Source organism: Ranitomeya variabilis, chromosome 2 (assembly GCF_051348905.1).
Source record: "Ranitomeya variabilis isolate aRanVar5 chromosome 2, aRanVar5.hap1, whole genome shotgun sequence".
Classification (NCBI taxonomy): Eukaryota; Metazoa; Chordata; class Amphibia; order Anura; family Dendrobatidae; genus Ranitomeya; species Ranitomeya variabilis.
In genome coordinates, this window is record NC_135233.1 from 635454527 (window position 1) to 635472653 (window position 18127).

General features: G+C 43.5%; 1 protein-coding gene across 6 annotated transcripts in view; it reads left to right on the forward strand.

The window, feature by feature from the left end:
* Nucleotides 1-18127, forward strand: part of CEP170 (centrosomal protein 170) — a 208777-nt gene that overhangs the window by 135936 nt on the left and 54714 nt on the right. For all 6 annotated transcript variants that reach the window (XM_077289094.1, XM_077289089.1, XM_077289093.1 and 3 more), the window contains exon 12: nucleotides 1689-1944. In XM_077289094.1, the coding sequence (XP_077145209.1) occupies nucleotides 1689-1944 (256 nt within the window). The remainder of the gene's footprint in view (nucleotides 1-1688; nucleotides 1945-18127) is intronic.

Genomic DNA, 18127 nt, shown 5'->3' on the forward strand with positions numbered 1-18127 from the left:
TGAGCTCCTCCCAGACTTCACCTCCATGGAGGAGGAAGAGAAACTGCCTATACTTATGGGGGAAGAGGAAAGTGCAGCAGCCATAGCAGCGCAATATAACAGTGCCTGCCACAGACTAAGAGGAACCTGATATGTCTTGGACCCCTATATCCCATCCTGTGTGTGTCCCTATTCCCATCTTCCCATTATTTTACCACTTGTTTTGGCATTGCTAACATGTTCTTAGTCCTGCCAATAAAGCCCATTTGAATTGAATTGTATTGATATAGATGGATAGTTATAGATAGATGCTATAGAGAGAGAAAGAAAAATAAAAGCAAGGATGGGAGCAGAGCCCCAAAGTTTTTTTTGAGTGGCAAGCTGAAGTTTTTACTGATAAAATTCTGATTTTTTTTCATTTCTTTATGGCATTTACCATTCAGGTAAATTCATTCTATATTTTGATAGGTAGGACTTTTACGGATGTGGCTATACCAAATATAATAATTTTTTTTATTTTTTTACTTTTTAAGAGGATGAAATGGAGGATTCACATTTTTATAGTTTTTAAACTTTTTAAAGATGTTTTAGTTATTTTTTAGTCGCCTTGGGATATTTCAACCTGCAATCTTTTGACAGCTTCTTCTATATGCTGTAATACACTTGTATTGCAGTATTTAGATAAAAGCTATTTTATTATATGAAGCCCGCCACAGGCTAAGCTTCATAAGAGCACAGATATGACAACTATACAGATGGCTAAAGGTTGATATTAATAGACTGGTAAGAGGCCAGATATATTCCCCCCCTTCCCCTTCCCCAAGCTACCAACATCAGCCCTGAGCCCCCCAGAAATGGCACATCCATAAGATGCACCAAATCTGGAGCTTAGCTTCGCTCTTCCCACTTGCCCTGTGGCGGTGGCATGTGGGGTAATAGGGTTGGGGGGGTTGATGTCCCCTTTATATTGTCAGGTGACAACGGAGAGGCGTCAGTAAGACGCCCCCATAACTAACCCCATAGTAAGTTTGTACATAAACACACAAGCCCAGCCATGCGCACACAAACAGTAGTTTTGCCCCACATATGGGGTATCTGCGTACTCAAGTGAAATTGTACAACAAATTTTGAGGTTAATTTTCTCCATTTGCATTAATTCCTGTGAAGCACCTGTTTACCTGAATACACTTCTTGAATGTGGTTGTAAGGACTTTGAGGGGTGCACATATTTAGAATAGTGTAAATTTTGGGTACTCTCTGTCATATAGGCCCTCAAAATCACTTCAAAGGTGATGTGGTCCCTAAAAAAAACTTGTTTTGTAAATTTTGTTGTAAAAATGAGAAATTGACGGTCAACTTTTTAAACCTTCTAGCTTCCTAACAAAAAAATATACGTTTCCAAAATTGCGTTGATGTAAATAGACATGTGGGAAATGTTATTTATTAACTTTTTGTGTAACATAACTCTCTGGTTTACCGGCATAAAAATTAAAAGTTTGAAAATTGTGAAATTTTCAAAATTTTCTCCAAATTTCCAATATTTTCACAAATAAACACGTCGTATCAAACAAATTTTACCGCTATCATGAAGTACAATATATCACAAAAAAAACAATCTCGCTATCTTACTATTACTTACTATTTTTTATTATTTTTGTCCATTTTTATGTAAATTCTAAATAATTTGTTTTATCGTTACAAATTCACAGTCAATACCCGCTGGAGACGTTTACCTCCAGAGTACGCTTCTACTTCTGAAGATGAATTTGGAACAAACCGAAATTCTCCTAAACCCTCGAGGCTACGTGCCTCTCCAGCAATCAAAGTTCAGAGGCCACATATTAATGGAGGTAGCACAGTCACAGCACCATCTGGAACGCTAAATGTGTCAGCATTTAAACATAAGGCCAAAGAGCAGGAAGATTATATCCGTGACTGGACGGCACATCGTGAAGAAATAGCAAGGTAAGGACACTAGCCTATGCACACTGTAGATTACTTGTCTTCTGCTGGGTAGGATACAATTTGGCTGCAATGGTAAAACACTTTTGTTATGCCCAGAATGCTTGTTTCTGTATATGGTCCTAATAGGTTGTAAGTTTGTATTCAAAGAGCTTTCCCTTCCCTTCATGTAAACAATGTAGAGCGCAACTCAGCCCCTTCATAGGACCCTTCCAAAGCTACCCGTAATAGGGCCTGTTCATCAAGACCGACAAAGAATTGCCCATGGAGTAACACAATAGTCGCCTGTGCAGAAGAATCCGAAATTTACTAGAAACTGATATAATTGCCACCACTTTCTGGTGTAAATTATGGATAATGTGGTGGGCTGTGGTTATGTGCAGCTAAGCATTGTGTAAAAACATCTTATTTTTATAAGCCAGTTTTCTAGCATAAACTGCCATGAGCATTTTCCCCTTAGGAGCCAATGGAGAAAAGGTAGGCACTTTCATCTGCTAATAAGACAGTCAGGGGCGGACATACTTCATGTGCGGCTGCACCAGGGCCCAGAGGTGGAGGGGGGCCCCTGCAGGGCGGCTAACACTGGGGGCAATCTGGCCTGTTTATCCAGCCCCGAGGTGGAGGGGGGCCCCTAGCCAGATTGCCCTCATGCGGAGCTGCAGGGATCCGTCCTGCTTCCTGCCCGCGCGTACTGTCTAACACAGTAGGGCAACTGGATGGCGTCAGCATTGCTTTACATTACCTAATAGAGAAGCAATTTTAATTGGGGAAAGAAAGTATTTTAATTGGAAATAACAAGAGTCATAAATTATTACTCCTGCAGAAGTTTATTATGAATTCCACAGAAGTCCATGAAGCTTGCTCTGTCCAGTTAACTAGACTTTCAAAAACGAAAAGAAGGCTTAACACACAGGCACTTGTATATAAGATATAACACCCTGTTTTATTGCTTTTATGAATAACACTTAGAAAGCTAACTAGATGGAGGCCCGATGCTATCGCATCTGGAGGGCGGTAATGTCACGATGGGTGCAGGCTTTGTCATTTTGTAAGCATGGTATTGCTGTTAAGACTGCAGATTTCTGTTTGCGGGGCTGTTGCCTAATGGCATCCTGTGATAATCTAATGACTTTTGCATCAGGGGACTTATGTGCTTGAAGCCTACGCTTATATGCATTGTTTTTGTCCCAGCGATGCTGTTGCTCTTCAAGAGTCTCATTTGCCCATTGTTGTCTTCGACTTTGTGCCTTTGCTGCTTTCCTATCATTATCATTGGCGTACTTTTTAGGAGGAGCCATGTTGGCGTTGATATTTGCTTTTTAAAGGGGTTTTCCCACAAACAAAAGTTCTTTTTAAAAATTGTCTGTGTCTGACCGTGTACAGAACATACCACAGCTCCTGGGCAGGGGATGAAACAAAAGACAATACTGACATTACAGCAGGAGATCGCAGAGGATACATTTTGTGAGTTAAAATATTGTTTAAAAACAGTCAGTGAAATATTTTACCTGACAAAATTAATCCTCTGTGATCCCCTGCTGTAATGTCAGTATTGTCTTTTGCTTCCTCCCCTGCCCAGGAGATGTGGTATGCTCCGTACACCGTCAGATGCAGACAATTTTAAAAATAAACTTTCATTCGTGGGAAAACCCCTTTAATGTGACCGGCTTCCTCTGCCTGTAGACACATCATGCATCTGCCGCCGAGATCAGCAGAATAATTAACTGCGCCTGTGCGGAATTCGCGCAGGAGCAGTAAATCAGACCGCCGCCATCTTTGTGCAGACAGATAGCGGCGGTCACATTGAAACTGCGCATGCGCTCCTCCTGTACAAAGATGGCGGTGGTCAGTGAATCATTCAGCTGATCCCGGCAGCGTGTTCGCATGACGGTGTTCCGCTGGTGGTACCGTGCAAGATACGGCGTATACAGTGTGTGTGGTACATACGGTGTATACCGTGTGTGTGGTGCGTACAGTGTGTGTGTGGTGCAACGGTGTTCCACTGGCGGTACCACGCAAGAGGCTGATACCACCAGCAGTTTCCATATTAAGAAACATCTGGACGGAACAGGATGTGAAGACATTACAAGGTAAGTACCGTATATACTTGAGTATAAGCCAAGATTTTTAGCCCATTTTTGGGGGCTGAAAGTGCACCTCTCGGCTTATACTTGAGTCATTGTCCCAGGGGGTCAGCGGGGGAGGGAGAGTGGCAGCTGTCAAATCATACTTACCTGCTCCCGGCGCGTCTCTGCACGTTCCTGCTTCTCCGGCGCCCGCAGCTTCTTCCTGTGTTCAGCGGTCACGTGGTACCGCTCATTAAAGTAATGAATATGGACGCATATTCATTACTTTAATGAGCGATATGATGTGACCGCTGAACACAGGAAGAAGCTGTCAGTGAGAAGCTGCCAGGGACCGCGCCGGGAGCAGGTGAGTATAATGGGGACTGGAGGGTGAGTATTGCGCAATATTCACCTGTCCGCGTTCCACTGCTGGGCACTGCTGTGTCTTCTGCGTCCTCTGCCTGTGACTTTCAGGTCAGAGGGCGCGATGACGCGATAATTGTGCGCGCTGCCCTCTGCCTGAACAGTCACTGCACAGGACGCGGAAGACACAGCGGCGCCCAGCGGTGGAACGCGGACAGGTGAATATTGCAAGTGCCGGGGCCTGCTCAGGACAAGAGGTGAGTATGTGATTTTTTTTTTTTTTTATCGCAGCAGCCGACTATGGGGCAAATATTTCTATGGAGCATCTTATGGGGCCATAATAAACCTATGCAGCATTGTATGGGGCACATTATCTATGGAGCATCTTATGGGGCCATAATCAACCTATCCAGCATTATATGGGGAATATTTTCTTTGAAGCATCTTATGGGGCCCATCATAAACTTTTATGGAGCATTTTATGGGGCATATTTTATTATGGAGCATCTTATGGGGCCATCATGAACTGTATGGAGCATTATATGGGGCTCCTGAGTCAATATGGATATTCAAAAACACGTAACCTACTGATGTCTCAATTAATTTTACTTTTATTGGTATCTTTTATTTTTGAAATTTAACAGTAGCTGCTGCATTTTCCACCCTAGGCTTATACTCCAGTCATTAAGTTTTCCCAGTTTTTTGTGGCAAAATTAGGGGTCTTGGCTTATACTCGGGTCGGCTTATACTCGAGTATATATGGTATATATTAAGATATTAAAATACAAAATTATTAAAGATAGAGTGTGGTAGAGTGGCTCACTCAGCTGGACACAGAGGTGTAACTGGAACACTGTATCTTTAAGAAAAGGCTTGGTTTATTGTAGACAGCATAAACCAAGCTTGGGAAAGTAAACACGGTCCTCTCGGCAAAACAAAGAAAAAAAACTCACAGTCCTTTTCCTAGCAGGAATCCACCCTCTCACAGGCAGCAGTGCCCACAGTTCAGGTTTTAGTCCACACTTTTCTGGAGTACTCTTTCTCCAGACTCACACTGAACACTGAAAGCTCTGGCTTTCAGCCATTTAAGCCCAGACCTTGTGACTCCTCCATCATGTGATTGATCACATGATCCTGACATCACACAGGTCCCGTCAGGACTCTGCATGTGGAGATACAGTGGACCACCTCCCACCCGCTCTATGGAGGTCCACTAAAACCAGCCCATAACATAAACCGTCCCAACACGTAGTGTGCTGGAGGATACCATTCTGGTTTTACATCACTGATGCCATCATGCACAGTGACACGTATCTCCCCTCCATCACTTCACCAGTGACTCTGCCACAATAGGTATATTTCATTGTCTAAATAATAATCAAGATATAAAATATTTTTCCATATCAAGCTTATACAATCATAGCTAAAAGCTCTGGCACCCTTTAAAGTGTTCCAGAAAATGAATCATTTCTGCCAGAAAATTGTAATTACTCATGATTTGTTATACACATGTTTATTTCCTTTGTGTGTATTGGAAGAGTACAAAAATCTGAGAGAAAACTCAGACTGGACATAATTTCACACAAAACCCCCAAAATGGGCCAGACAAAATGGTGGCAAGTAACAGGTTTTGGCAAGATGAAAATCACACCTGAAACCAGATTAAAATGGGAGAAGTTGACTCAATCTTTGCATTGTGTGCCTTTGTGTGCCACATTAAGCATGGAGAACAGAAAGAGGAAAAGAGATCTGTCTGAGGACTTGAGAACCAAAATTGTTGAACAATATCAAAAATCTCAAGATTTCAATATCCAGAGTTCTTGATGTTCCTTTGTCCACGGTGCGCGACTTATCAAGACATTTACAACCATTGGCACTGTAGCTAATCTTCCTGGACATGGACGGCAGAGAAAAATTGATGAGATGTTGCAACGCAGGATAGTCCGGATGGTGCATAAGCGGCACTAAACAAGTTCCAAGAGATTCAATCTGCCCTGAAGGCTCAGGGTGCATCAGTGTCAGTGCAAACTATCCATCAAAATTTGAATGAAATGAAAAGTTATGGCTGGAGACCCAGGATGACCCCATTGCTGACACAGAGACATAAAAAAGCTGGACTTCAAGTTTGTTAAAATGTACATGTGTAAGCCAAAATCTTTCTGGGAAAGTGTCTTGTGGACGGATGAGACCAAGTTAGAGCTTTTTGATGAAGCACCTTACTCTACTTTTTACCAAAAACATAATGAAGCCTACAAAGTAAAGAACACAGTCAAATATGGTGAAGGTTCAAAGATGTTTTGTGGATGTTTTGCTGCCTCTGGAACTGGGTGCCTTGACTGTGTACAAGGCATCATGAAATTTGAAGATTCACAAAGAATTTTGGGTCGCAATGTAGTGCACAGTGTCAGGTCGGAATGCTGGATTTGCGTCCTAGGCCATGGGTCTTCCAGGAGGACAATTACTCCAAACATACTTCAAGAAGCACCCAGAAATGGATGGAAACAAACCACTAGAGCGTTCTAAAGTGGCCAGCAATGAGTCCAGCTCTAAATACCATTGAACATCTATGGAGAGATCTTAAAATTGCTGCTGGGAGAAGGCATCTGTCATGGCTATACTGCAAGAGAGAGGGGCCTGAAGACTGCAGTCTGATTTCATATACTCCTGCACTGATTAGAAGCACTTCTCCTTCATATTAAACAGTGCAGGTTTCTGTTAGAAGTGCAGGGGTTAAACTGTTCAGCTTAGAGTCTCTGAAGCTTTCCTGCTTAGATGATCTCAGCTTCTCAGTATTGGCCACTCCTCTCTCCTATATGTATGAACCTCTGGCAATATGTATCGCCAGTGTTAGGCCGGCATCACACTAGAGAGAAATACGGACGAGTGAGAGGCGCAAAAACAATGCATTGCACTCGGACCAATGTTTCTCTATGGGGCAGCTCCCATCAGCCGTATATTTCTTGGCCGTGTTTTTCGGGCTAAGAAATAATAATCTTTATTTTTAACCCCTTAATCCCATATGACGTACTATCCCGTCAAGGTGACCTGGGACTTAATTCCCAGTGACGGGATAGTACGTCATAGCCGATCGGCCGCGCTCACGGGGGGAGCGCGGCCGATCGCAGCCGGGTGTCAGCTGCCTATCGCAGCTGACATCCGGCACTATGTGCCAGGAGCGGTCACGGACTGCCCCCGGCACATTAACCCCCGGCACACCGCGATCAAACATGATCGCGGTGTACCGGAGGTACAGGGAAGCATTGCGCAGGGAGGGGGCTCCCTGCGGGCTTCCCTGAGACCCCCGGAGCAACGCGATGTGATCGCGTTGCTGCGAGGGTCTCCTACCTCCTATTCCTGCAGGCCCTGGATCCAAAATGGCCGCGGGGCTGCATCCGGGTCCTGCAGGGATTACTTCCGGGTCCGGAGCAGGCTGCAGATGAAAGCTGCAGCCTGCAGCGATGTGAGTGAGAGCGCCGATCTGATAGAGTGCTGTGCACACTATCAGATCGGCGATCTGTGATGTCCCCCCCTGGGACAAAGTAAAAAAGTTTTTTAAAAAATTTCCACATGTGTAAAAAAAAAATAAAAAAAAAAAATTCCTAAATAAAGAAGAAAAAAAAAAAATATTATTCCCATAAATACATTTCTTTATCTAAAAAAAACAAACAAAACAATAAAAGTACACATATTTAGTATCGTCGCGTCCGTAACGACCCAACCTATAAATCTGTCCCACTAGTTAACCCCTTCAGTGAACACCGTAAGAAAAAAAAAAAACGAGCCAAAAAACAACGCTTTATTATCATACCGCCGAACAAAAAGTGAAATAACACGCAATCAAAAAGATGGATATAAATAACCATGGTACCGCTGAAAACGTCATCTTGTCCCGCAAAAAACGAGCCGCCATATAGCATCATAACCAAAAAAATAAAAAAGTTATAGTCCTCAGAATAAAGCGATGCCAAAATAATTATTTTTTCTATAAAATAGTTTTTATCGTATAAAAGCGCCAAAACATAAAAAAATGATATAAATGAGATATCGCTGTAATCGTACTGACCCGATGAATAAAACTGCTTTATCAATTTTACCAAACGTGGAACGGTATAAACGCCTCCCCCAAAAGAAATTCATGAATAGCTGGTTTTTGGTCATTCTGCCTCACAAAAATTGGAATAAAAAGTGTTCAAAAACTGTCACATGTCCAAAAATGTTACCAATAAAAACGTCAACTCGTCCCGCAAAAAACAAGACCTCAAATGACTCTGTGGTCCAAAATACGGAAAAATTATAGGTCTCAAAATATGGAGACGCAAAAACTTTTTTGCTATAAAAAAAGCGTCTTTTAGTGTGTGACAGCTGCCAATCATAAAAATCCAATATAAAAAACGTATAATATAAAAGTAAATCAAACCCCCCTTCATCACCCCCTTAGTTAGGGAAAAATAATAAAATTAAAAAAATGTATTTATTTCCATTTTCCCATTAGGGCTAGGGTTAGGGCTAGGGTTAGGGTTAGGGTTGGGGCTAGGGTTGGGGCTAGGGTTGGAGCTAAAGTTAGGGTGGGGCTAAAGTTAGGGATAGGGTTGGGGCTAAAGTTAGGGTTGGGGATAAAGTTAGGGTTGGGGCTAAAGTTAGGGTTAGGGTTTGGATTACATTTACGGTTGGGATTAGGGTTGAGATTAGAATTAGGGGTGTGTCAGGGTTAGGGGTGTGGTTAGGGTTACAGTTGGGATTAGGGCTAGGGGTGTGTTTGGATTAGTTTTAGGTAGAATTGGGGAGTTTCCACTGTTTAGGCACATCAGGGGCTCTCCAAACGCGACATGGCGTCCGATCTCAATTCCAGACAATTCTGCGTTGAAAAAGTAAAACAGTGCTCCTTCCCTTCCGAGCTCTCCTGTGTGCCCAAACAGGCGTTTACCCCAACATATGGGGCATCAGCGTACTCGGGACAAATTGGACAACAACTTTTGGGGTCCAAGTTCTCTTGTTATCTCTGGGAAAATACAAATTTGGGGGGCTAAAAATCATTTTTGTGGGAAAAAAAGGATTTTTTATTTTCACAGCAGTGCGCGTTGTAAACTGTAGTGAAACACTTGGGGGTTCAAAGTTCTCACAACACATCTAGATAAGTTCCTTGGGAGGTCTAGTTTCCAATATGGGGTCACTTGTGGGGGGGTTGTACTGTTTGGGTACATCAGGGGCTCTGCAAATGCAACATGACGCCTGCAGACCAATCCATCTAAGTCTGCATTCCAAATGGCGCTCCTTCCTTTCCGAGCTCTGCCATGTGCCCAAATAATGGTTCCCCCCCACATATGGGGTATCAGCGTACTCAGGACAAATTGGACAACAACTTTTGGGGTCAAATTTATCCTGTTACCCTTGTGAAAATATAAAACTGGGGGCTAAAAAATCATTTTTCTGAAAAAAAAAAAAAAGAATTTGTAGTTTCACGGCTCTGCGTTATAAACTGTAGTGAAACATTTGGGGGTTCAAAGCTCTCAAAACACATCTAGATAAGTTCCTCAGGAGGTCTAGTTTCCAATATGGGGTCACTTGTGGGGGGGTTGTACTGTTTGGGTACATCAGGGGCTCTGCAAATGCAACGTGACGCCTGCAGACCAATCCATCTAAGTCTGCATTCCAAATGGTGCTCCTTCCCTTCCGAGCTCTGCCATGCGCCCAAACAGTGGATCCCCCCCACATATGGGGTATCAGCGTACTCAGGACAAATTGGACAACAACTTTTGGGGTCAAATTTATCCTGTTACCCTTGTGAAAATATAAAACTGGGGGCTAAAAAATCATTTTTCTGAATAAAAAAAAAGAATTTTTAGTTTCACGGCTCTGCGTTATAAACTGTAGTGAAACATTTGGGGGTTCAAAGCTCTCAAAACACATCTAGATAAGTTCCTCAGGAGGTCTAGTTTCCAATATGGGGTCACTTGTGGGGGGGTTGTACTGTTTGGGTACATCAGGGGCTCTGCAAATGCAACGTGACGCCTGCAGACCAATCTATCTAAGTCTGCATTCCAAATGGCGCTCCTTCCCTTCCGAGCTCTGCCATGCGCCCAAACAGTGGTTCCCCCCCACATATGGGGTATCAGCGTACTCAGGACAAATTGGACAACAACTTTTGGAGTCCAATTTATCCTGTTACCCTTGTGAAAATACAAAACTGGGGGCTAAAAAATCATTTTTCTGAAAAAAACATTTTTTTAATGTTCACGGCTCTGCGTTATAAACTGTAGTGAAACACTTGGGCGTTCAAAGCTCTCAAAACACATCAAGATAAGTTCCTTAGGGGGTCTACCTTCCAAAATGGTGTCACTTGTGGGGGGTTTTAATGTTTAGGCACATCAGGGGCTCTCCAACGCGACATGGTGTCCCATCTCAATTCCAGTCAATTTTGCATTGAAAAGTCAAATGGCGCTCCTTCCCTTCCGAGCTCTGCTATGCGCCCAAACAGTGGTTTACCCCCACATATGGGGTATCGTTGTACTCAAAACAAATTGAACAACAACTATTGTTGTCTAATTTCTTCTCTTTCCTTGGGAAAATAAAAAATTGGGGGCGAAAAGATCATTTTTGTGAAAAAATATGATTTTTTATTTTTACGGCTCTGCATTATAAACTTCTGTGAAGCACTTGGTGGGTCAAAGTGCTCACCACACATCTAGATAAGTTCCTTAGGGGGTCTACTTTCCATAATGGTGTCACTTGTGGGGGGTTTCAATGTTTAGGCACATCAGGGGCTCTCCAAACGCAACATGGCGTCCCATCTCAATTCCAGTCAATTTTGCATTGAAAAGTCAAATGGCGCTCCTTCCCTTCCGAGCTCTGCCATGCACCCAAACAATGGTTTACACCCACATATGGGGTATCAGCGTACTCAGGACAAATTGCACAACAATGTTTGGGGTCCAATTTCTTCTCTTACCCTTGGGAAAATAAAAAATTGGGGGCGAAAAGATCATTTTTGTGAAAAAATATGATTTTTTATTTTTACGGCTCTGCATTATAAACTTCTGTGAAGCACTTGGTGGGTCAAAGTGCTCACCACACATCTAGATAAGTTCCTTAAGGGGTCTACTTTCCAAAATGGTGTCACTTGTGGGGGGTTTCAATGTTTAGGCATATCAGGGGCTCTCCAAACACAACATGGCGTCCCATCTCAATTCCAGTCAATTTTGCATTGAAAAGTCAAATGGCGCTCCTTCGCTTCCGAGCTCTGTCATGCATCCAAAAAGTGGTTTACCCCCACATATGGGGTATCGGCGTACTCAGGACAAATTGTACAACATCTTTTGGGGTCCATTTTCTCCTGTTACCCTTGGTAAAATAAAACAAATTGGAGCTGAAGTAAATTTTGTGTGAAAAAAAGTTAAATGTTCATTTTTATTTAAACATTCCAAAAATTCCTGTGAAACACCTGAAGGGTTAATAAACTTCTTGAATGTGGTTTTGAGCACCTTGAGGGGTGCAGTTTTTAGAATGGTGTCACACTTGGTTATTTTCTATCATATAGACCCCTCAAAATGACTTCAAATGAGATGTGGTCCCTAAAAAAAAAATGGTGCTGTAAAAATGAGAAATTGCTGGTCAACTTTTAACCCTTATAACTCCCTAACAAAAAAAAAATTTGGTTCCAAAATTGTGCTGATGTAAAGTAGACATGTGGGAAATGTTACTTATTAAGTATTTTGTGTGACATATATCTGTGATTTAAGGGCATAAAAATTCAAAGTTGGAAAATTGTGAAATTTTCAAAATTTTTGCCAAATTTCCATTTTTTTCACAAATAAACACAAGTTATATCGAATAAATTTTACCACTAACATGAAGTACAATATCTCACGAGAAAACAATGTCAGAATCGCCAAGATCCGTTGAAGCGTTCCAGAGTTATAACCTCATAAAGGGACAGTGGTCAGAATTGTAAAAATTGGCCCGGTCATTAACGTGCAAACCACCCTCGGGGCTTAAGGGGTTAATAATAATCTTTATTTTTATATAGCACTAACATATTATGCAGCGCTTTACAGTTTGCACACATTGTCATTGCTGTCCCCGATGGGGCTCACAATCTAAATACCCTATCAGTATGTCTTTGGAATGTGGGAGGAAACCGGAGTGCCCAGAGGAAACCAACGCAAACACGGAGAGAACATTCAAACTCTTTGCAGATGTTGTCCTTGGTGGGATTAGAACCCAGAACTCCAGCGCTGCAAGGCTGCAGTACTAACCACTGCGCCACCGTGCTGCATGCTGCGTTTGTTAGCGTACTGTGCAAAAAATCCGCCTATAAAAGTCTGTGGGGGTGAGAAAATGCGGATTACACACGGACCACACTTTTACTATTGATGCTGCGTATGCAGCATCAATAGTAAAAAGATCTAATGTTACAAATAATGATAGTTAAAAAAAAAACAAAAAACGTTCTTCTCACCCTCCGACGTGGTGCGCTGTCCTCGGCTGTGCAAGCGGCAGGTTCCGGTGCCAAGGATGCTATGCGAGAAGGACCTGCCATGACGTCACGGTCATGTGACCGCGACGTCATCACAGGTCCTGCGCTCATACCAACCCTGGGACCGGAAGCTGCCGCGTGCACCGCACACAGGCGCCAGGACTTCAAGGGGCCTTCGGAAGGTGAGTATATGTTTATTTTTTATTTTAAAGGGCCACTGTCACCCCCCTCCAGCCGTTATAAACTAAAAGAGCCACCTTGTGCAGCAGTAATGCTGCATTCTAACAAGGTGGCTTTTTTAGTTTTAGGTTCAAGTATACCCCCCAAAAAAGCGATTTGATACTTAGCCATAATTGGTGTCTCTAGCCACGTAGGCTGGTCCTCCCTCCCCAGCTCGAAACGCTCCTCTGCCGTCACTCACATCTTCTTGGTCTTTCTGCGCCGCCCCCTCAGCGCTGTTTACGTTTTCAAACCGGCGCCTGCGCTGTGTAGTACTGTTCTGCGCAGGCGCAGTAAGCTCTGGCCGTCTGCCGTCCCAGCCCCGCACTGTGTTATGCATTATGCACAGTGCGGGGCTGGGATTCCAAAGGTGGGGGCCGCACTGCCCACACAGGCGCAGTGTGAAAGCCTGGCTTGGACGGCAGACGGCCAGAGCTTTACTGCGCCTGCGCAGAACAGTACTACACAGCGCAGGCGCCGGTTTGAAAACGTAAACAGCGCTGAGGGGGCGGCGCAGAAAGACCAAGAAGATGTGAGTGACGGCAGAGGATCTGGCCAAGCTGGGGAGGGAGGACCAGCCTATGTGGCTAGAGACACCAATTATGGCTAAGTATCAAATCGCTTTTTGGGGGTATACTTGAACCTAAAACTAAAAGAGCCACCTTGTTAGAATGCAGCATTACTGCTGCACAAGGTGGCTCTTTTAGTTTATAATGGCTGGAGGGGGGTGACAGTGGCCCTTTAAGTCTTTTTTAACCACGCATATAGTGCCCACATTGCTATATACTACGTGGGCCTATGTAGCCGTGCAATACACTACGTGGCTGTGTTATATACTACGTGGCTGTGCAATATACTACGTGGCTCTGTGCTATATACTACGTGGCCTGTGCTATATACTCCGTGGGCTGTGCAATATACTCCGTGGCCTGTGCAATATACTCCGTGGCTGTGCAATATACTACATGGGCTGTGCAATATACTACGTGGCTGGGCTATATACTGCATGGGCTGTGCAATATACTACGTGGACTGTGCAATATACTACGTGGCTGGGCTATATACTGCATGGGCTGTGCAATATACTATGTGGGCTGTGCAATATACTACGTGGCTGGGCTATATACTGCATGGGCTGTGCAATATACTACGTGGCTGTGCTATATACTACGTGGCTGGGCAATATACTACGTGGCTGGGCAATATACTCCGTGGCTGTGCAATATACTACGTGGGCTGTGCAATATACTACGTGGCTGGGCTATATACTGCATGGGCTGTGCAATATACTACTTGGCTGTGCTATATACTACGTGGCTGGGCAATATACTACGTGGACATGCATATTCTAGAATACCCGATGCGTTAGAATCGTGCCACCATCTAGTATATATATATATATATATATATTTAATACAGAGCTAGATCGCATAAAAGCCGGTAATTCAATTGTTAGCTTTTGCTAAATCACTACCGAACCTGACAGGATATGAGACATGGTTTACATACAGTAAACCATTTCATATCCTAATAATGTTAGAAGTGTCTGTGCGTACAATTTGGGAGCTGTAGTTGTTAAAATAAAGGGTTAATTCACGGAAAAACTGGCGTGGGCTCCCGCGCAATTTTCTCCGCCAGAGAGGGAAATCCAGTGACTGAGGGCAGATATTAATAGCCCAGAGCGGGACCATGGTTATTAGCTTTGCCCCCCCCCCCCCCCAGGTTACAGTGGCCATTTGGATCATTCTCCTTTTGAAAAGGTAAAATTCAGACCCAGAAATACACTTGTATTCAATAGTATGGATAGTGACAAAGTGGATTCCCCCAATACACCAGTCACATTTACTACATCATTCACTTTGCAGTTTAACTACATCAAACATATCATTCAAAGATGCTTACCTGAAGTAAATCTAGGTGACACTATCAGGAAAATTGTGGCAAGGGGCTGTAGATAGAAGTGCTTCCCACAAAATTAGAGTATCATCAAAAAGTTAATTTATTTCAGTTCTTCAATACAAAAAGTGAAACTCATTTTATATAGAGTCATTACAAACAGAGTGATGTATTTCAAGTGTTTATTTCTGTTAATGTGGATGATTATGGCTTACAGCCAATGAAAACCCGAAAGTCATTATCTCAGTAAATTAAAGTACTTTATAACACCAGCTTGAAAAATGGTTTTAAAATCCGAAATGTTGGCCTACTGAAATGTATGTCCAGTAAATGCATTCAATACTTGGTTGGGACTCCTTTTGCATCAATTACTGCATCAGTGCGATACAGGAAAGATATATATATCTTGGTACCGTGTTAGCCAGTAGATAGAGAACCTGTGTAGTCTCGAAAGCTTGCAATTTGTTACCATCTTTTCAGTTAGCCATTAAAAGGTATCAACCACTGAGGACTCTCAATTCTAAATATTTTTTTGCATCAGTGCGGTGTGGCATAGAGGCGATTTTGCCTGAGGCACTGCTGAGGTGTTATGGAAGCCCAGGTTGCTTTGATAGAAGCCTTCAGCTCATCTGCATTGTTGGGTCTGGTGTCTCTCATCTTCCTCTTGACAATACCCCATAGATTCTCTATGGGGTTAAGGTCAGGTGAGTTTGCTGGCCAATCAAGCACAGTGATACTGTTGTTTTTAAGCCAGGTATTTGTACTTTTGGCAGTGTGGACAGGTACCAAGTCCTGCTGGAGAATGAAAATTTTCGTCTCCAAAAATTATTCTACAGGATGCCAGCTTAGGAGACCATGGCCCCGGCTGGAATAATAAAGATCTATTCCATTGACCATCGCTGAACCATGCTTACTTTTCTGAAACCCAGGTTGGGACCATACAGTCACCTGGCACCTTGGATACATTTGGAGAAACCAGGTTGGGACCATCCGGTCACCTCTCACCATGGATACGATTGGGAAAACCAAGTTTGGATGAATTGGTCACCTGGCCACGTACCTCAATGGACTGTCATCTTCCTAAACTTGTCATTACCTCCTCCTGTGTGCGTGCCACAAGTGGGGTAATCGGCCCTGGAAGCTCTGAAGTCACAGCTGCTCTGCTGGCGATTCAGCAGAAGGGTTAGACTCTGTAAGTTTGCAGCATCTTGGGTATTTTGCTGGGACTTTTCTATGTGTTATCTGCCTGTTTTTTAGTTCAATAAAGTATTGCCACACTGTTTTACCCTCACTCTGTGTTGTCTGAGTATTGTTATGCCCACGATAAAGGGAGAGCGGGTGTTCAGTGGGAGGATCCCTGGTTCATGTGGTTTCAGAGAGCGAAACGGGGCACCACAGACCGCTCTGCTGTCCTAGCACCTCGAGCTCTGCTAATGTGACATTGCACCCTCAAACTAGTCCAGCAAAATGTGAACTCCTGTGTGGTGCTTCTTCCATTCTGAGCTTTGCACTGTGCCTCAAAAGTAGTTTTCCACCACATTTGGGGTATCCGCATACTCAGGAGAAATTGCACAACAAATTTTGGGGTCCATTTTCTCCTGTTGTCCTTGTGAAAAGAAAACATTTTTTGGCTAAAATAACATTTTTGTGGGAAAAATGTGATTTTTTTTTTATCATTTTTTTTATTTTCACTGCTTTATGTTATAAACTACTGTGAAGCAGCTGGGTGTTCAAGGTGCTCAACACACATCTAGATAAATTCCTTGAGGGGGTATAGCTTTCAAAATGGTGTCACTTGTGGGGGTTTTCCACTGTTTAGGCACATCAGGGGCTCTCAATACAAGACATGACACCGACAGACCATTCCATCAAAGTCTGCATTCCAAAACATCACACCTTCTTTTCTGAGCTCTGCCTTGAGCTTAAACAGTATTTTACCCCCACATATGGGGTATCTATGTACTCAGGAGAAATTGCACAACAAATTGTATGGTGCAATTTCTCCTGTTACCCTTGTGAAAATGCAAAATTTGGGGCTAAAACTCATTTTTGTTGGAACATGTGTTTTTTTTTTTTTTTATTATTATTTTCACGGCAAAATGTTATAAACTTCTGTGAAGCAGCTGGGGGTTAAAGATTCTCAACACATACAGGTCCTTCTCAAAAAATTAGCATATAGTGTTAAATTTCATTATTTACCATAATGTAATGATTACAATTAAACTTTCATATACTATAGATTCATTATCCACCAACTGAAATTTGTCAGGTCTTTTATTGTTTTAATACTGATGATTTTGGCATACAACTCCTGATAACCCAAAAAACCTGTCTCAATAAATTAGCATATTTCACCCGACCAATCAAATAAAAGTGTTTTTTAATACCAAACAAAAAAACCATCAAATAATAATGTTCAGTTATGCACTCAATACTTGGTCGGGAATCCTTTGGCAGAAATGACTGCTTCAATGCGGCGTGGCATGGAGGCAATCAGCCTGTGACACTGCTGAGATGTTATGGAGGCCCAGGATGCTTCAATAGCGGCCTTAACCCCTTCCCGACCCATGACGCCACATAGGCGTCATGAAAACCCGTGCCAATCCGACCCATGACGCCTATGTGGCGTCATGGAATGATCGCGTCCCTGCAGATCGGGTGAAGGGGTTAACTCCTATTTTACCCGATCTGCAGGGAGAGGGGGAGTGGTACTTCAGCCCAGGGGGGGTGGCTTCACCCCCCCGTGGCTACGATCGCTCTGATTGGCTGTTGAAAGTGAAACTGCCAATCAGAGCGATTTGTAATATTTCACCTAAAAAACAGGTGAAATATTACAATCCAGCCATGGCCGATGCTGCAATATCATCGGCCATGGCTGGAAAACCTGAAGTGACCACCCCCCACCCCACCGATCGCCCCCCCACCGCTCCGTTATGGGGTCCGGTCCCCTCCGTCCTGTGCTCCGCTGCCCCGTGCTCCTGCCCGCTCCCCCGTCCTGCTGTCCGCTCCCCCCGTCCTCCGATCACCCCCCCTGTGCTCAGATCCACCCCCCCACCACCCCTTCATACTTACCGATCCTCCCGGTGTCCGGCCGTCTCCTCGCTGGGCGCCGCCATCTTCCAAAATGGCGGGCGCATGCTCAGTACGCCCGCCGGCCGGCAGATTCCTT